Source organism: Ptychodera flava, chromosome 1 (genome assembly GCF_041260155.1).
Source record: "Ptychodera flava strain L36383 chromosome 1, AS_Pfla_20210202, whole genome shotgun sequence".
In the NCBI taxonomy this organism is placed as follows: Eukaryota; Metazoa; Hemichordata; class Enteropneusta; family Ptychoderidae; genus Ptychodera; species Ptychodera flava.
The window spans coordinates 14,418,087-14,433,583 of NC_091928.1; the positions used below are offsets into that span (position 1 = coordinate 14,418,087).

Here is a 15,497-nt window from a genome sequence, read left to right on the forward strand (position 1 = left end):
GGTGACTCACCAATATTAATTCCATCAAGTTGGGCAAATATCTTCACCGCCGACATGATCACAGACTGCGATAAAATTAAACAGTGACTAATTAACCAATTGTTCAAAATACATATATTGGTGAAGAGGAACTTGTAGAATACCGGTACTAATCACTAAATATTTCAAAGTAATTTGATTGCATCTGCAAATATGACCACAGACTGCCTAAGTATGGTTCCGAATACCTGTTTTTGTTGCAAAAGATCTTGTGAATATAATTAGAGATCTAAATAATTTTCCACGAACTTCTTAGTAGTTTGAACAACCTACCAATCCCGGTGGACCATAGTATGTCACTTTTTTTGATGTTCCTATGTCTCTCAATGTCAAGGTTAAACCTGTAAATAAAATGCACAGATTGGCAGTGTAGTTATGTCAGCTGTCCCACCCAAGCCTAGACATACCATCTCTCTCAAATCAACACTGAAGTTGAAATTTTCAACTTACATTCCCCATTACATGGACTTGCACATTGTGATGGTTAAGTCTGAAAAGTATCAAAACCTTCAATATGATGAAACTCTTGCTAAGAATGACAAGGAAGCAATGAAGAAGGAGGTGTACATAAATGACGGACACATTGTCTATTCAACTTATGAATTTGGAAAATTGAAAAATTTGTTCTCCATGATGCCCTGATCAGAGAGTGCAATAAAAGGACAACTGTACACAAGTTTATAACATTTAGCCGACACATTTATGCTTTCCCTTCAAAGATCAGCATCTGTTGAGTGATCAGACTGGGAACTGTGTACTTTTTAAAATGTCTGTCCTGAGCTTATTTCTCAGTGTTAGCAGCAAGCTACTTCTCTACGCATTTGATGATGAGGTCAGTATAGCTGCCATTTATGTATTCGATAGTTTGTTTCATTATTATTTTCGACAACATCATTTGGGCTTAATTAAAGGGCCAGGATCTGGTACTTTTGTGAATTTTTTCATTTTTTTGTTTCATTTGTGAATTATAAGTTCTTGTTCTACTTCCTAAAGCATGTTCAAACATCAACTGTATAGCTTGTCATCACATCAATATGAGTAGCATGCATAGTTATTGTTTACAATTGAATTCTAGTCCGGACCAGAATTCACCAGTCAACAATGACACCGCAGTTTATACATGTACAGGCTGAGTTGACAAGCTGGTGTATCTCAACATGCTTTTGGGAATGAACAGGAAACAGTAGTTGACATTAGCAACAAAAATTTAGATGAAAATTTTCAAAAGTTACAGCTACTGTTTTTTTAAAGGAAGTTTTGCGAGAACACTTTTTAACACTTAGAGAATTCTTCGATAACTGATCATCTACATATAGTGAAACCATAACTTAATGATACATACCGACCACCCCTCCTATGCTGTTCCATGAAAGACTCGTCAGGAAAACACTCTCAACTTTTGAAAGCCACATTCTGAAATGTAAATAAACAACAAAGCACATTACATCACAACGTAACCAGATCATATACATGTATCTGATCACTCAAAGAATTTCAAATCATTTTTACGTGATCTTTAATTCCTCTCTGACGTCATTTCAATGATTTGGTAAATTTACCAATCTGATTAAAATCTGATGTAGAGATGGGTTGGTCTTTTATGCCATTGCGAAAAAATAAAGACCACAATATGGCAGCGTAAAATACCAACCCATCTGATCTCTACATCAGATTGAAAATTGACATTCTATTGATCTGAGCAATCAAGAGATGCTCTCAGAACCTTACTTCACTGATAAGAGGTCGTTCAATTGAAAAGGTGTCATTAAGCTATCAAAATGAATTTTATTCTACTAAATCTTGACATGTTCAGAGTGTGATAGTCCTTAATTTTCACATATACCGGTAGAGTTTGAATACTTATCATACAAATATGAAGATACTGATACCAATCTACACACCAGGACGCCCAAAATGAAGATTGAAATCAAATATAGACAAAATTATGGAGCATCCTTTCCACACACATTATTCTCAACCTTTTCAGCGTCAAAGTCAATTTTTGTCACCTTTATGAAACATATCACAATCCAATTTTCAGGTTTTTGCCAAAATTTTGATAAACAACTGTATCAGCCAATGAAATGTGATACATATTTGGTTAAAAATTATCAAAAAAATTACAGTAAAATTCATAAAAATTTGTAAAATGTTGCACTTAAATTTTGGTGGAAAAAACTACAGGACTCAAAGGGTTAAGTTGTTCTACAGATTTGGTGAGTCTTCAAATCAGCCAAACACAATCAGTTACTTACCCATGTTCCATCATCATCCTCTGAGTTCCTTCACCACAATTGATCAGATACCGACAACTGCGCAATCCAAATACAAACACACAGAAATTAGTTTTGTCTTCATTTGTGGAACAAAGGAGCATGCATGGTAGATTCATGATAGGAATAACGCAGTGACACTCACTAGATAACTTACGTCTCATGTTGCTATTATCCTACAATTTTATGCAGTTTTATAATGTATTAAAAATTTCTCACATGAAACTATCACATCTGTACCAATATTGAGAAAGGAAGAAGCTTTATGTATTCGTTGCTTGGGTAATATACCCTCTCACTAACTCCATTCATAGGCATATTCATGAGTATTTTGTAACTGTATTAACATTCAGGGATCTCCAAGTTCATGGTACATCTACCAGATCTGGAAAAGAGTTTATCATCTGTGCCATACATGTATCTCCTGGTACAATACAACAGACGACTTCGTACATATACATGTTCAGTAAATTTCTTATTTGGAGCTAAAACTGCATTGACGAAGTCACGAAATAGTCATATCATTATCAATGTAGATGCATCTTTAGCTAGGGAGCCGTCATTATTTACGACCTAGGGGGGGTCGGAGGAATGTGAGGGGTCACTCAAAAAATTGAAAACTTTAAGGGGGGATGCTCAAAATGTGGAGAGGAAGAGGGGCGGTTACTCAATTTTCGTGCAAAATAAATTGAAAAACCTCTCAAATTGTACCATTCCACACATCAAAATTAAACAATGTTATATATGGTTGGTTACTGGTTATAGCATGAGCTTTCATATCTGTATTTTGTTGTCACCTTCAATTAATTTTGTTGGTTTAACCTTTTTCAACCGTCCTGAGATAAAAGATAATAATCTAGCAGGGTACATCAGTATTTGAAAGGTCTTGACTATTGCTGTATGTTGTAAATTTTACAAATACATGTATTGGTATTTAACTCTTCTACGTTGGGAAATAGGGTCAGTCAAAATTTCTGGGTTTCCGAAGTTTCCGATGAAATTCCTTCGACCCCCGAACCCCCAGGCCGTACATAATGACGGCTCCCCCAGCTCTGCGTGGCACTCACAAAGCTGTGTGTTACCGGCTTTAGCCTACAGGAGGCCTATAGCCGATAACACATGAGCTAGATCGTAGTTTGAACCCCCCCCCCCCCCCTCCATTGGTGCCCGGCTGGTTATTTGGCAGTCGGTGGGTTAAGTTGACGATACTTACTCTGCAAAATCCGAATAGAGAAACAACGATGGTGGACAGTGCGGAGGACCTGACCCCACCACTTGAAGGTAACAGTTACTTGCTCCCTGCGTTCTCATGTCTTCTGCTTGATGCCTAGAAAAACATGACACGGTCCAAGAAACGTAGCGTTTACTTTTCAAGCAGCGTCTTATTGTAGAAAAAGCGAGGCTGTTCTTTACAATTGATGAAAGTGCCATTAAAACAACGGTCTTCGTAGGTTACCGACGATTGCACATGTGTTGCACAGAAGATGATGTCGGGTCAAAGGTTACGTGTAGCGCCCTCTATAAAAGACTCGAACTTTTATCCCGGACCCGATCCCATTTCAATGTGCACTCTAATTTCAGGACAAAATTTCCTAATTCGACTTCAATAATGTTGCTTTATTTTGCACGCGAAAATAACATTCCACCTCTCAAATATAATATAATCTCTCTTATTGTTTAGTCTCAAAGTAGCTCTTTAAAAAGGCCGCTGATAATTTAATTCCAATCACAGCTGTCCCTCCACTGTGTTCCAATGTATACTCTTTGTTGAAGAATTTCAGTGGATCATGGATGTAAGTTTTGTTACGAAGTTCTGGTGTGGTTCATTTGTTTCATGTCATCACTACACAAATTCATGTGTCATTACGAATTAATTCAACAACTCTTTTGGAGATATTTGCCTACACATTTTTTTTAATACTTCTGTCTTGGATTGTTCCTATACCTTAACGATCACCATAGCATCCATTGCGCAATATGCATGACCGATGTGTTCCACCAAAGTTGGTATTGGGTCAAACGTTAGGTGCATTCAATTCACCACTGGGGATGGTACCACCCACAATTGATCTTAGGTGGTCAACAACAGAAACACTAGGGGACTGAAAACGGCGAAAAAAGTCATGCTCAATGCCATTTTAGGCAAAAATAATCACAATTTACAGGACCTGGAACTCTACCAATCATGTAGCAGATTTAAATAAGACAAGAAACAGACATACATGAGTGTTTTCTTTGGCATAAGTTTTTAATTTCAAAGAAAACAATTTGACAGCCATTGCATAAATTATAATATAGACTCTGTATTTTTTACATGAAGTATACATGTCTTGTTTTTTTATATGCCTGCTGCCTTTCTTTTATGATATATAATTTTTGCCTTTAATATCAAAACACTGCATTAAGTGTTCACTCATGAGTTAAAATTTTATCAAAAATATACGCCCTACATTTATCATTAAAACAAATGTGTGAAATTCAAGGACTCAAAATTTCAAATATTTACAAATCTCTGAGTTATGTAAATACAGAAAGATGTCAACATTGAAAATGTCCGTGTGCTGGTAGGTGTAGTACTTTTAAAAATTACATTCAATATAAAAAAGTGGATGGCATTACAAAATAGGTTTCAAAGTTATCAAACTTCTCTGCTAATACATTATCAATTTCAAACAATTTTTATTTCATTATTGTCCAAAAAGGTTAATTTTGGTACATGCACTACAAATTTACACCCATGGATCAAGGAGGTCTGAACCTTTTCACAACAGTTTGGCCCAAACCATTTGTTGACAGAAGTGACAGTAGAACTGTTCACAGGAATATAGGGGTGTAGACGTAAATGTAATAAATAGACTGTAAGTCAGAAAAAACTTCAAGAGGTATGTGTTTATAATGAAAGATTTTGGTTCATTCCATTATGAAGCCCCATCAATATTTCTGTGACAGTTTCACTGTAAACAGTGGCGATCTCAAAGGGCCGCAAACATTTCTGATAAGGTTGTTCAAAACACGTCTGTAAACACAAAAGGTATATTACGTTTGAACTCCTATATTCCTGGTTTGGATTGTGGTGCATAGAAAAACACAGCCAAAAGAAAGACATCAGTACAATGTATACTTTTGCAAAGAAAACTGTCACTCACAAGTGCAATTGTATATTAAAAGAATTTTTCGTTTCAACAGGAATTAAGACACATGACGTTGAATTATTGCTTTACATGGCACATCAGCTTCATTCTTTCAAAAGTTTGTTTGCAATTTAATTCTACATCCAATTAAGATCCTTCTTTAGGACTAATCAGAGTGAAAATCCTCTATATTGGTAATCCATGACAATTGCTACAGGAGATTAGATTGGGCAACTAAAGTATACAATGCAAGAGCCGAGGTACATGAATATTCCGCATTGATTAAGGGTCATTAGCATAGAATTTTAATACCGAAACAATGCTCATTAGTGTAATCTGCATATTTGAATATCATTATACCTCGCATCTTGCACTAATAGACTAAAAGATATAGATTGTTGACTTTGAAATACCTGTACCAGACTTAGGTAGACACACAGTTCAAAGTGCGCATGTTGGAAAGGTTAATATTCAAAATTATTTCTTGTAATGTACGTGCCTGCGTTACCATGTATTTCACAGTCAGAGTAGTTGCTCTACTTGAAAAAGACATTCTCTATGATGGCAAAAATGGGGTTTATTTTTTTCTCCTCTCCTAGTAGTTCTTTTGTGGTTTTTTTCTGTGCATATGTAACAATGTATCTCATTGTAAATATCTGCACTCATGCTTGCTTGTGTATTCTCATGCCACTAGGATACGGTGCACCTATCTACTATCAGATATGAGAGAATTAAATGATCAAAGCTCTGCTGATACTGATAGCAATGTGCTTGCTATCTTTAAAAGAGGAGATATTTCTTGTGGACACGTCACACATTCTGGGTTGTTGTGTTTATCACCCCCACACAGTAAGTGAGGCTACCAACAATTCTCCATGATCTGTACACACTGAGATCACTCATTGAACTGTTCAAACAAATTCCTTCTGTACATAGAACAGCTCGGTCCATACATTTCAAAATTCTGACAACATAGTTTTCTGATTTCCCACTGTGAATAATGAGAAGATAAACCCATTTTCCGCGGAGGAGATAGCAATTTTTGTAATTTTGTCAACAGAGATTTTTGACAGCCATACACAACATTTTCAAGGAAAATAAGGGAATAAGTTGCATCAGTTTTGGTAAAAGAATTCTAAGTTTCAAATTGTTAAGAAACTGATAATATTGAAGAAGCTTTCAGCAAACAATGTCTGAGCGCACAAATCAAGGGGAATTGTGGGTAGCCTGACTTACTGTGCCCCACATGATTGAAACTTGTCGCTTCCCAGTTTCACAAGGAAGACTACATCAAAAAATACAATCATAATCATCATACGCCAACTTCTGTGTTCTTTCTGAAACGAAATTGAACAGCTTTGTTACCAGTTGGTTCCTGCTTAAAGGCCATAGGCTTTCATTATACCATTAAAATCGAAATATCGATACAGCACTTGTGCAAGCATGTCCGTACTATTTCAAACATGTGCAGTCCCTTCACAAGTGCGCCATGTTTCACAGCACTTACATGCTACCAACGGAGTCTTACATCTGCATTATTAGAATATTTATGTAATAGAGCTGCTTTCCAGTTTCAATATATTTAGGATTTAGATATATTCAGCATATTTAACTGTGGATTCAATGTTGATACATTCCGGCAAAGTCACCTATCCGTATCAAAGTGTAAATCTTTGTTTCTGCAATCATATGCTCCAAATAACAGGTGGCATGCCTTATGGAAGTGCATATTATTTACCTATTATCTATTTACCATTAAATTCAGTGCTCTCAAAAAGGGGAAGATAGAACATGGCTGGTTCATTTGCATGTTATGTACAATATTTACATATAATTTGCATAAAATTTGCATATATTTTGAAAAGTCAACACAGAGTTCCTCTTCATTATCTCTTGAAGGAAAATGATAGATCAGATATTACAGTAGATAAATGGCCAGTTTCACGAGGAAGCCTGCATTGAAAAATACAATCATAATCATCATACACCAACTTCTGTGTTCTCTCTGAAACAGAATTGCACAGTGTTGGGCGATATCAGGAAATAACTGGTAAATATCTATCTGCTTATTATCTTTGCATTTCAACAGACCAATACCAACTACCCATTATGCCAAAATATGACAATATCTTCAATTGCTTTTTCATAGATGTATTGGAACTTGAAGTTGGGAGTCAATCAATATAACAACTATTTCTTGTATCACATAATTTTTGAAGTTTGACTTCTCTATGAACATCACTGAAAGTAAAACAAACTTTGAATAATCGCAGTTAAAATATCTTGATGGCTGAAAGTTAGGAAAAAGTCACCATAACTGCAACAAATCATACTGTTTGTATAATTCTTCGATTTCATCATAAATAATCTGTATAGCATCCACGACAGGTGTGATCAATTCCACAACTTTCTCCGGTTCTTGTTTACACAGGGTTTCCATCAGTTTCCTCCTTCCTGGCAAGGTGTAAACTGCAACGCCTGCCATCTTCCGTATTATCCACATATGGTGCTTTGCCAGGGTTCTGTGATACACTTCCATGGCCATAGTCGGAATCTTCTCCGTGTCATCGCTGTCCCGGAAGCGTCGCATGAATTCAGTGATGAATTGCAAGGGCCTGTGGAGTCTCATCAACAGCCGGGAACCTGAGCGTGAACCATTAGGCAATTTTCCTTTTGCGTATTTGTTTTCGACTTCAAACTTCATCATTGACTGTACAGTCCTGTAGTGGTGATGATGATCCGATTTCTGGTGTTGTTGAAGAGTGTCAATTTTATCTCTGAGATCCTTGGCAACAAATCCAAATATTGGTCCCAAAAGGTCAAAAAATCTGATGTAATAAATAAAAAAGAAAAATTATGAAAGAAATGAGTTACGATAGAATGCACATGGGGACAGATATTTGGAGCCTCAAATTTTTCCAAAACTTTTCCGAAAACTGCTCGTAGACACTCATTATGAAGCCATTGGATTAAGTAAAGTTTTCAAGTTCACCATCTTAGTTTTGTGAAAATTAAAAATTGCATATTCCCCATGATGGTGGGTGTTTTGAATTCTAAGTACAGGTAAAAGTTGAGTAATTTGATTTTCTCATATCAAAAATTTGCACAGCGACTCCCTATTTCATTAAAGATTTGGTACAAGGGAATGTTTCCTTGAAGGGCCAGTAATGCTAACTTTTGATAATATTTTCACCATTTTTATATTGAATGTGAACCTGGTTCTACCTCCCATGTTGATATACACAGTGTTCAGCTTGTCAACTAAGCCTATACATGTGTAAACTGCATTGTTATTGAAAGACAGTGACTTCTACCTTTTACACATATAAACGCTAAGTTGACAAGCTAAATGGTGGGTGTTTCAACACTTTGGGGGATTAGAATAAAAATTGATATATAAAATAAAAATAATGAAAAAAATCATCAAAAGTTAGCATTACTATTCCTTTCAGAAAAGTTTGAGCAAAAGTCTAAGTATTTAAATGGAGGCTGTCGTCAGAACTGCACTCAAAGGTACATGTAGCTAAGGACCCCTACGATTGATGTAAACTCTGTATCCAAGGCACGTTGGCAATAATTGATGAAAGTTACATATGTGTCATGTACATCATTAAATTTAAATATTGAATATGTTATTGCAAAGAAAAATAACAAATTACAGTCTCATTTGAAAAAGTGGCAACCCCTACTTCATCATTTACATTAACCAGCAAAATGTCGCTTATATGCCAAATTTATACTGTATCTATACTTTATTTATACATCTATTTATTTATTGTATGGGCAGGGAGTTTTTATCATTGCAGCTTTACCTTTCAGAAAATTTACAGTGCACAACTTTCAAATAAGAAGGCCTACATAATTAGATAAACAGTCAAGCCACCACTAATGCGAGAACCAGGGATATTGAAGACTGCCAAAGAAGGCGTATATACGAGCACAACAGTAAGTTGGCCTTAGGGGTGGGCCATTTGATTTCCCGAGGGCCTGGAAGATTTTCGAAAAATAAAAAGATTCCAGCAATTGTCGATGAAAAAAGTTAGACAGAGAAGGCTTGAGAAAAAGGATGGGAGAGTGGAAAAAAATAAATAAAGTACAATGGATCAGGTAAAACAATAATGCTACCTCATCAATCTTCCAGACCCCCCCCCCCCGAATATCAAATAGTCCACTCCTTATCTGTTTCAAATTACACTGTGTGCGGATGATGAGCGACTGGGTCCATGGAGGAAAGCCATGGCCACGTTACGGTTTATAGCAGGTCAAGGTTGGATAAAATTTACCAGCTGGAATTAAATGTGTATTGTCTGGCAGGTCAAGGTTGGTTAAATATCACCAGCTTGTATTATTATTGCACTCAACTACTTCCTGCCTAACGTTTGCGGTTTCCTGGCTAGTAAGCTTAAATTTGGCCGAAATCCACTCACTGGTGGTGTGAAGGAGTTTTAACGGCGGTCAAAATTAAAAACATCTATTCTGTTCTGAAGCATGTCTGGCTCGACTAATAATAGTGACTGTGCATTCCTATCCGAATTTTAATAGGAGCGCACGAGTGGTAAAAATGTGTCACAGTGACCCTATCATGGCCTGTGACAAACACTACGAAACTGAAAAAAAATGTATAAACACTATGGAAGTTTACTTATTAACTTGGTCCAGGCAGCAGGTTTTGATATTGGCAAAGTATATACAGTGGAACTTTGTTTTGGTATCCTGATTTGACTGTGCCAAACAAGGATTCAACTACGACACGCGTAAAGAATAAATGACGTACAGCTTGACGGCGTGACGTAGGCGTGTTTGTCGCTGTGATATTCTAAAGGGCCGCCTTATGTATCACAACTAAAAATTTAAGCAATACGCCAGATTATGATGAAGAAAAACTCACCGAGCCAGTTCGCAGTAAGCGGCGAGGTACTTATCGAGAAGTACGACGTTTTCTTCTGGGTGACAAGCGGTTGCCTCTTTGAGCACTGTGCCCAAATCAAACTTATTGGCATGCCCCATTGTCGAGAAAGTCATTCACTGCACCCAGAGCAGAGGAGATTCCGCCGGCGGTTCCACTTCCAGTCACGGTCACGACTGTCGTCTGACTTATAAAGATGTTGTGTGAAGTATCCACTCCCTTACTAAGCAGACTGTCACCAATCATCCAAGTTACGAGAGCACGGTCAGACGGATTTCGATCAATTCACTTTTTTCCTGTTTCGTAACCCACCGTGGATTGTTTATGACCCCATTCAAACAAAGCGGCAATAACCCCTCACCTGCAAGTACGCGTGACCTGTTAGCGGTTATATACGGTTACCCATACTGCTCTTCGGTCCTAACAATGACAGGGGTAACTCGGGCCACGGTTTGGAATTCAATCAATGTTTATTGTACTCAACACACACTAGTAAAGTGTGTAGTATGGTGCATTCCAAAATTGGACAAAGTACAAAATTGAACACTGTCGTTACACTGAACACTCCAACGCGCCTGTGACTCGGGCCCAGCGCCTGTGGGATTATTCCTCAACTTTATATCTTTTATCGGATTTGGTAAGGAAAAGTGGCTGGAATTCAGCCTATATTATTCGTTTTCGAGTACATGTAGGGGAAAGTGAACCATGGATGTAAAAACTAGATGTAACATTTCAGCTGCTCCCTCCCGCCACTGAAAATTAATGTTTGCTGTCTAGGTAGTTGATTACTATAGTATGCCATGGAGGTTTTGTTTCACCCGCAGGACAAAATAAAAATTTGTAAGTGTATACGTTTCTGTAACATAAACAAGGTCATTCATGTATTTATTTATTTATTTTGAATGAGGTGCGACCTAATGCGCGGCTAGTGGTTGTGTATCGGAGTGTTTTCAATAAGGTAGAATGGGTTACTGGAAACACAATTTATTTTTATTTGGTCTATCACTATTATTTTTGTTTTCAATGTACAGTCGTTTCGAAAAACCTGCGGCGAGTAAATAGTGTTTGTTGATCGATTTATAGATTGATTGATTGGGGTCACTTAAAATTTACTTCGGCAGAAAAACTAATATGAGCGGTTTACCTGATGAGGCCATGATGTAGGTCGCGATCGCTCGAACGAACTTGACGTCAACACTGCAGTAGTCTAACTAAACCTTGCTAACATACGAGGCACATAATGTGGCAACTTTAAGAAAGTATGAACCTCGAAACTTAAATACTTAAACTTTTGCCCAAACTTTCGTCAATGAAAACGTTCACCATTTGCAATTGAAGAAAAGACATCAGGGGTCACCATGCAAATTTTGGTACCAGAGAAACAAATTGCCCAATAACGGTAACAAAAATTCAAAATGGCCGCCATCTCTATATGCCAACTTTTACGCGGGAAATATCAAATTTCGATTTTCTAATTAGCAAGAAGATTACAATTTTCCTTACTCCAATTGCTTTAAAATGGTTCCCTGTAACTGGCATGACAGAAAAGAATTGTGAAAATTTGATGAGTCCGATATCTGTCCTCTAAGCGCACCATTCTACCATGAAAATATCCAAGTCACAGTAAATTTAAATGTAGGTGTATAACTCAGTTCTGTTCAGTATACTTTGTAATTCCGAAAAGGGCGACAAGAACTTACACCGCATATTCGGAAGCTGTCCTTTTGCAGATTTCATAATGGTACACTTCCACCTAGCAAACATCAAGATATCTCTGACATATATCTCTGATTTATTAAAGTATGGCGCCCGAAGGGCGCGCCGAAAAATGTGAAACACCCTGACTTCTCTGATATATATGTCTGATATATCAAAGTCATGAGCCGACTCGAAGAGTGCGCTCAAAAATATGGAACAAACACATATCTTTGACATACCGGTATGTATTTCTGATATATTAAAGTCAGGTGTGGTGGAAAATATGTCTGGTTGTTAAAGTTACGGGCCCAAAGGGCGCGCCGAAAAATGTAAATTTGTGCCTGACACGATGCATTTTAGGCAAGATTCAAAAACACAGTGACCAACCCCACCCCGAAATTGGGCATTTCAAAAACATGGTGTGACCACCTATCACCAAAGTAAAATAAGGGTGACCGTCCATGAATCCACCGTCCCCCGGCCGAAGAAATTGAACAGTCCCTTCAGTAAGCGAACCACAAGTGACAGTCCTCAAAATCTAACACTCCCGGCATAGGTGCATGACTGACCATAGAGCCCTAACTGTAGAGGGCGCCCTCTGTAAAGGAAAATTGCTGAATTGAAGTGCCATGAATAGGTAAGGCCAATAAATTGAAAAAAAAATAGCATATGTAGTTCGTATACTAGCTTTCTAGAATTATTCAATTTGATTTTCGATTTTTTTTCGTTTACATGGTTCAAAAACCTACGTGAAAACAACGAACAAGTAATTCATACATTCATACTCGTGACAAGATGACCATAAAAAGGGTCGCTGGTACCGGTCAACTGTGTACTTCGTAGCTGAGGTATTATAATTATTTCAAAATTTCTACCGATCGTAACACACATCCGTATATTTGATGTTAATTTTTGTCGGACATGTACAGTAACTATTATATATATATATACAAAAAAGCTGACGTGGTTTATCTGAATGGAGGGACTGTGTGTGGGTATAGGGGCAAAGGGTAGTGATTCAGAACATCTAGACACATTCAGAATCTTACGCACATTGGATCGTAATGTGCTGCAAGATGTTATTCAGTGTAAACATGGATAACTGTGATCTGTAGAGGTAATATAAGAGACAAGGAGAATTTTTCCTTGTCTCTAATAACACATAGAAGCATAGACCCTGGAGCGACGGGTCTAAGTAGAAGCTACTCACGCCATGAGAGAATATACCCGCTGCAACTTCTTTCTGAAGCCGGTAATGTGAACTTTGCGAGGACAAGTTTGAAGATTTGGCAAGTTAGAAAAAAATCAGTCATGTTTTGCAGATTGACGTGCATATTCCTTTACTTCAAGGTAAAATGTTTGCTTCGATGAATGAAAAATTTAGCTTCACTGCGCAATTACATAATATCATATCATATCATATCATATCATATGTTGTACTGAAATTCTTCAGTGATTTCATGTGTACTCCGGTGTACAGAGACGCGTTCACACACACCATGCAGTTTTTAAATGAAACAATAGTAGGAGATGAGATTCTACAAAGGACAAATGTTTTAACCAGATCTGAGCGAAGGACAACTGTTCTTCCCACCGCAGTCCCTCCTCTTTAAAATTTGCACACAGTCCCTCTATCCACCGCTCTGGACCGTGGATAGAGGTGCTGTGTTCCAACCAGCTTTCATTTAACACGATTGGAAATAATTTAGGATAATTGGATCTTTATATTTTTCTCAAAAGTGTTAGCTGCCTTATAGCTAAATGTTGCAATATTACAAATTACCCATAAAAACGGGAAAAGCAGATGAGTTTATATTTGCACATGTAAGCGACATTGCTTCTCCATCCAATTATCCCAAATTAGTTCCAATCGTGTTATTTGTAGAATTCGGGCGATGACAGGAAATTGACGCGATTCGCTGACTAATTCACACCTTGGACAAGCTTTGGCTGAATTGCTTTCTTCAGGAACAATCTCTTCTGCTGGAGAATTTGTAATTAGGGCCTGTCCATGAAAGGGCCCAGGCCCAGTCATGTGCAAATGCGTGCGTACCATTTTTGTCTTACAATAACCCGTGCCACCATCCCACCCATGCGGTGATCTAGCACTTTCCCTGCATGTACTGTATGCAATGTGACGCTCTGGTTATGTTCAAGCGAAGACCTCGGTAAGACGTTGCCTCAACGATAGAATCTTTGTATGGGAACCGGGACTGATAAGTTATCAGACAGAATATATACCTACAAGTTTAGAATTTTTAACATAATTGAATAATGCTGTAGGGATTTCTTTAAACTCTGTAATTCTGAAACTGTCATTGCTCCATTTTAATAGCATATTAAAACAACTATATGAGTATAATCTCCATTGTTATTGTTGAAAATTGTATTCAAGTCCGGACTAGAATCATTTGTAAACAATTAGGCCTATCACTACACACATGCAAGCTGTGTTGACAAAAAAGAATACTCGAAATTTCAGCATGACAAACGGATTAGGGTCAGACACGGTAGTCGATATACAGAAGCAGTATATTGAAAAACTGTCCCCTTAACCACTTGTTTGCATTTCACCAGAAACAAGGCTATAGCTATAGATTAGCTGCTCAGGTTTCTATTGTTTGAAAATCAATGCAGTGCATTGTGGCGTGTACTCGATACATTCTCTCACACCATTCAAGAAATTACAAATCAAAGGCGTGACACTGTCAAAAGTTGTTTGCAATGTCGCCCCGTGAATGTCCCATCACGGTTGCAATGAGATTTGTAGAGATTTATTGTTTTTGTACTACATTTTTATTTCCAAACGAACCTATAATTGGGGCAACCTGTTGGTTCGAGATTAAATAAAAGAAATAAAAAAGATGGGGTATTCGGATCGCAAATGACCTGCGCTTATGTTGCGGAACTGCCGCTAGGGACTGCATACTGCTACTTCAGCTTGCAAAAACAAAATTGTAGACATTGGGAATGTACATTTTGCAAACGGAATTATGGCAAGAAAGACACATCGGTCGTTACAGCTGGTGGACAGATAATCTGTCCACCCTAATTGCCTGTAAACGTTTCCACAATCAGCATCGATGACAATAGGTTTGGGTGAAACATGATAACGAAAGGGTCAACTTACTTCTATGTCTGCAGTTATACTCATGTACGCTTTCCTGCCCCTTTTTAATGCAGCAACGAAAAAAATGTCCAATGGAAATTATCGGTTCCCCAAGCTCCTTTTGAATAGGGAATAAATCTACACTACAAAACTGACCATATCCTCGGTATTACTGATTATCAGTTGTTGTTTTTCTAACAAACTGCTGTGGAATGTGACAGATAATTGCCAAATCTTTCCCCCGACGTTTGCGCATAGTACGCTTCCAATTCTCTGCTTTTATACGTGAAGACTAGTAACCTTACTGCAGTCTGAGTGACGATGTACCGTACTCCCCATCG

General features: G+C 37.5%; 2 protein-coding genes across 2 annotated transcripts in view; both read right to left on the reverse strand.

The window, feature by feature from the left end:
• The window catches only part of LOC139130722 (zinc phosphodiesterase ELAC protein 2-like), a 51,033-nt gene extending 47,218 nt beyond the window's left edge, over positions 1–3,815 (reverse strand). Inside the window, exons 1-5 of the mRNA XM_070696500.1 lie at positions 3,526–3,815; positions 2,295–2,351; positions 1,382–1,452; positions 313–380; positions 11–65 (exon numbers count right to left, since the gene is read on the reverse strand). Coding sequence (XP_070552601.1) covers positions 11–65; positions 313–380; positions 1,382–1,452; positions 2,295–2,351; positions 3,526–3,743 — 469 coding nt within the window. The 5' untranslated portion in view covers positions 3,744–3,815. The remainder of the gene's footprint in view (positions 1–10; positions 66–312; positions 381–1,381; positions 1,453–2,294; positions 2,352–3,525) is intronic.
• A 2,831-nt stretch (positions 3,816–6,646) lies between these two features.
• Positions 6,647–10,688, reverse strand: LOC139130727 (ceramide-1-phosphate transfer protein-like). Its single transcript, XM_070696511.1, has 2 exons — positions 10,332–10,688; positions 6,647–8,271 (listed from the first exon to the last, which is right to left on the reverse strand). Exons 1-2 carry the CDS (start codon positions 10,463–10,465, stop codon positions 7,752–7,754), a joined length of 654 nt encoding a protein of 217 aa, XP_070552612.1. The 5' UTR covers positions 10,466–10,688; the 3' UTR covers positions 6,647–7,751.
• Between the last annotated feature and the right edge of the window lie 4,809 nt (positions 10,689–15,497).

What these genes read in the sequence shown, in the direction of transcription:
- LOC139130727 (XM_070696511.1), bottom strand. Translation starts at nt 10,465, where the DNA reads ATGACTTTCTCGACAATGGGGCATGCCAATAAGTTTGATTTGGGCACA. An exon ending in GCTTACTGCGAACTGGCTCG is followed by an intron (nt 8,272 to 10,331) that starts GTGAGTTTTTCT and finishes TTATTACATCAG; the next exon opens with ATTTTTTGACCTTTTGGGAC.